At 56.3% G+C, this 4,284-nt stretch overlaps 1 protein-coding gene across 1 annotated transcript; it reads left to right on the top strand.

Moving 5' to 3' along the window:
* The first annotated feature begins 260 nt into the window (after window positions 1-260).
* LOC119250372 (chymotrypsinogen B-like) lies at window positions 261-4,284 on the top strand. Its single transcript, XM_037518109.2, has 7 exons — window positions 261-312; window positions 1,926-2,029; window positions 2,140-2,219; window positions 2,298-2,376; window positions 2,575-2,755; window positions 3,571-3,704; window positions 4,103-4,284. The coding sequence occupies exons 1-7, from the start codon at window positions 261-263 to the stop codon at window positions 4,262-4,264; spliced, it is 792 nt and encodes a 263-aa protein (XP_037374006.2). The 3' UTR covers window positions 4,265-4,284.

Genomic DNA, 4,284 nt, shown 5'->3' with positions numbered 1-4,284 from the left:
ATGGGCCCAGGGCCTCCGGGGCCCACAGCTGGGTGCGTTCCCCTGGGGGTTGCCGAGGCTGATGGGTGACAGTGAGCCAGACAGTTGCCCTTTCCCCTGGTGCTGGGTGACCTGGGCTGAGCCAGTCCAGGACAGGTTTGACCATGGGGAGGGTGGACCTTATGTCAGGCAAGGCCCAGAGGGCCTGGGTGGGACTAACTCTTCCAAGGGATGTAAAAGGGGCCAGAGTAGGCAGCCCCACCCTCTCTGACTGCAGCACCATGGGATTGTTCTGGCTTCTCCTCTGCTTCACCCTCATCGGGGCCTCCCCTGGTAAGTATTATGGTCTGATGGAACTGCCTGGACTGGGAGGAGTCTGGGAAAGAGGACTCTGAGCCCCCAGTGGCCCCACATCCCTCTCTCTCTGGAGCACTGAGGAGTTCTGTTGGGGTGAGCCCTGTGGTTCAGACAAGAGGTACTTTGAGCCCCTCTCCAGGCCCCTTGGCCTCAGGGCAGACAGTGACCCTGACTTTGCCAGAAGAGAACGGCCCTTCTGGGCTTTCTGAGACCTCACAGCAGTGCCATGGGTGTAACAGGACCTCAGAGGATGGAGCCCAGGAAGTGGCTCAGGTTTGGTCCAGAGGGTCAGTAAGGGGGTGGCCACTAGACATGCTAAGGCCTCCTCTCTGGACTTTATTTAGTGCTGGGCTGCTGGGCCCTCAGAAAATGGTTGTTTACAAAACAAACGAGCAGAATTAGCACCATGTCCTGTACTGTGCTCGGGAGTTTGAAATGTTACCTTTGCCATTTTTGCTTTAGGGATTCTCTGACACCCACACTGGGCTCAGCAGCTCCCTATTCCCTTCCCTTGCCTCAGAATAGGGCTCAGAGCCTCTGCCTGTCGCTTCTGTGCAGCTTCACACACTCACTCCGTGTTTATAACCAGAACCAGGGCTCAGTGGGGGACGCTCCTCCCTGTATTTCCTGCCCGTCCCTGTCACACTTGCTGTCCCCACGTCTGTGAGATTTCAGGCTCCACCAGCACAGGGGACCCGGCCCCCCACTCCATTACTATGAAGCCTCTGCAGGGTGAGGCCCTCACAGCTCCTGCTGGTGGTTTTCTGTTCTGATAAGAAAAGATGAGGAGACGACATGTTTGGAGACACCAGCCTGAGGGAGTGGCCGGGCCATGTCCCTGTCCCCAGGGGCAGGGGCAGGTGCTGCCTGGAGCAAGGCCTGGGGGACCCTGGGGTCTACTGGTTTGTGGGAGGGACTTGCCCTGCCCCCCTTTCTTCCGTGGCCAAGTTCTCACACCCCTGGGAACTTCTGACGATCCTGTGTCCTGATCAGGCAAATGTGTCTGCACATGTCAAGGACCCTGTATGGCCGTCATTTCTGGACAAACTCATACTCTTTTTTCTGTTTCCTCGACATAGCTTTCATGGTTGGGAGTGAAATCCTTCTTTTTAAATAATTAATGATGTCAGACATGAAGGGTTTAGAATGTCTGGTAGCGTCTAGCCCTGGAAATGAGTTCATGTGACTTCCCTAAGCAAGTGTCCGAGGGCCCATGACTGGAGTTCTCTGTCTTCATTTCTCCACCTCTGGCCCACGCCGTCTCCTGGGGAGCATTGACTGAGGGCAGCGTATCTGGGGAAAGTGAGCCTGGGAGAGTCAGAGGGGACTGAGGTCTCAGCAGGGAGGTGGGGAACAGGGACAGTTGGTTTCTGCTCCTCTGGGCAGGGAGACCCGGATGGAGCCGCCTGTCCCTCTGCATCCCTGGGAGCGTGACTGGGCCAGCAGGCAGGGGTGTGTGTCTTCCACTCTGGATACAGGGGTGCCAGGATGGGGAAGTGTGGGCGTGGTGCTGTGCTGGCTGAGGGTCAACCAGGTTTCTGCAGACTGACTAGACCTCCACCCTCTCACCCTCCCGCTGTCACCCCCAGGTTCTGCGGCCTCTGCCAGTGAACCGGAGCTGAGCATTGTACCCAGGATCATCAATGGCACAGACACCACCCCTGGATCCTCACCCTGGCATGTGATTCTGATGGTGAGGGGAGTCTGCTCCTGAGTATGGTCATCCCTGCCCCCGAGATGGTGGGGCCACAACTCCACGGGTGTGACTGCTTCCTGTCACTTTTACCGACCTTCTCTCTACAGACTGCTACTAGTGTCCAGTTATGTTGGGGCTCCCTGGTCAACGAGAACTGGGTGATCACTGCTGCCCACTGCAACATTACGTGAGGCTCAGGAAGGGTCCTAGGGACAAAGGAGGGGCGTGGTCTCCTCCTTAATCCTTACCCACCTGCTCCCTCTAGGACATCTGACTTGGTTGTGGTTGGGATGTATGACAGACCCTCAGGTAGGAATGACATCCAGATCCTGAAGATTGCTCAGGTAAGCCAGACCCTGCTGGACCTGCCCTGGAGGCTCTGATCAGGCTTTGGGGGGCAGGATGAGAGGAAGAGACCTTTAGGTGCAGAGACAGAAGCTCGCAAATTGGTCTTACTTCTTTATTTGTTCTCCTAATATTTATCTCCTGATGGGGTCACCGCGATTCATTTCTCTCATGTTCACCTGCTGGTTCTCACTCAGGTTTTTATATACCCCCATGTGTACTGGAGTGTTGTTGACAACGACGTCGCTCTGCTGAAGCTGGAAAGCCCTGCCCGCTTCTCCACCACAGTGTCCCCTGCATCCCTGCCCACAGCTTCCGACCGCTTCCGCCCTGGGCGCCAATGCTTCACCCTGGGCTTTGCGCCAAGGCACCCTAATGGTGAGTGACTGGACTTGGCACTCAGGACATGGTCTAGTGTCCGGCAACTGAAGAGTGGGAAGGACCCGTAGGGCTCAGCTTTGGCTTTGTCCAAATGTGAGCAGGGCCATGAATGTGGCAGCTCCTTGACTGCACCCTCTTAGTGAAAACCTAGCAAATGTGCCTGGACACGGGGTCCATGTCTCCTCATACTATGAGTTTCTGCAGACACAGCTGTGCACCATGCCTGGTGCCCTCCATGCCTAAGGTTTTTACTTCCAGCTTCCTATTAAATTTTCCTGAGTGTCAGGTCCAGGGCACATTGGGCCTCTGAGTCTCCAGCCCAGGTATCCTCCCTGGGGCTGGCCCTGCCTGATGGTCTCCTCCAGAGTCCTGAGTCCTTCTGCCCAGGCCAGGGCTACCCAGCTGGTCCTTCCCCAGAACAGCAATCCCAGAAAGAATATGCAGGGGAGGGAACCCTCCATCACCACACGAGAGGGGTCTCCAGTCAGAGGGATGTCAGCCCCTTCCCTGGGGAGGAAGACTCTGCGCCTGTGTCCCCCACCTGGGCTCATAGGACTCAGGCCACACCAGGCTGGGCAGGGAGGGCTTGTTTCATCAACTGTGCTGGATCAAAGTGAGCCCAGGATGGGGTAGAATCACAAGGACTGTGGCCCTTTTTGATTTGAAGATCTCATGGGGTAGAGTCTCTTGTCCTATATCCTGATGCTTGTAAGGAAGGTGGGGACTCAGGAAGGCTGTATCGTGGCCTGTGCCCTCAGCATGGGCTGGGAGTAATAAGGAACTGATTCTCCTTGTCCCCTCTCTCTGTGCAGCCAGCAATCAAGCCAAGATTCTGCAACAAGCTATGATGTCCCTCCTCACCAACACCGAGTGCAGGAAGCACTGGGGCAGAATAATCACTGATGCCAAGATCTGTGCCAGGGGCAAAAGTGTTTCCTGCTTGGAAGTACGTGTGGCTCTAACCATCCCCTTCACCTCTGTCCCTAGTCAGGCTGCAGGAACTATTCTTGGCCCAGATCCCACTGCCCCGTGGCTTGATTCCTGCCCTGGCAGCCAGGACCAGCACTCACAGAGGCCAGCAGAGGACTTGCTCCTCCAGGCATGGGGTGCTCCGTGTGGAGTTACTCTCACGGCCTCATCCTGGGCTACAGCTCTCCAGCTGATCTCTAACCCCCAGTCCAGCTCCCCTGTCCACACCCCAGCAGGAGGCAGAGCTGGGCTGCCATTTGAAGTGGCCCTTCTGAGCTGAATACGGAGCCCATTGGCCCCAGGGCTGGGTCAGATCAGGTAACCAGATTTGTTGCACACGTGTCCGTACTGCAATGTGTCTCTTTCCCTCCACAGGTCGACTCTGGAGGACCCTTGGTCTGCAGGAAGAAGAAAGTCTGGTCCCTGGTCGGTGTCATTTCATTTATGAGTGAAACCTGCCCCACCCAGAGACCTCTGGTGTTCACCAGGGTCACTAAAATCGTACCGTGGATTCAGGAGACCATGGCCAACAACTGAGCCCTGATCCTCGCATTCCT

The sequence above is a fragment of the Talpa occidentalis genome, unplaced genomic scaffold (genome assembly GCF_014898055.3).
Source record: "Talpa occidentalis isolate TD23 unplaced genomic scaffold, MPIMG_talOcc4v2.1 talOcc4.17, whole genome shotgun sequence".
Taxonomy (NCBI): Eukaryota; Metazoa; Chordata; class Mammalia; order Eulipotyphla; family Talpidae; genus Talpa; species Talpa occidentalis.
Note: the sequence above shows the minus strand (reverse complement) of the source record. Positions and strands in the feature narration are given on the sequence as shown.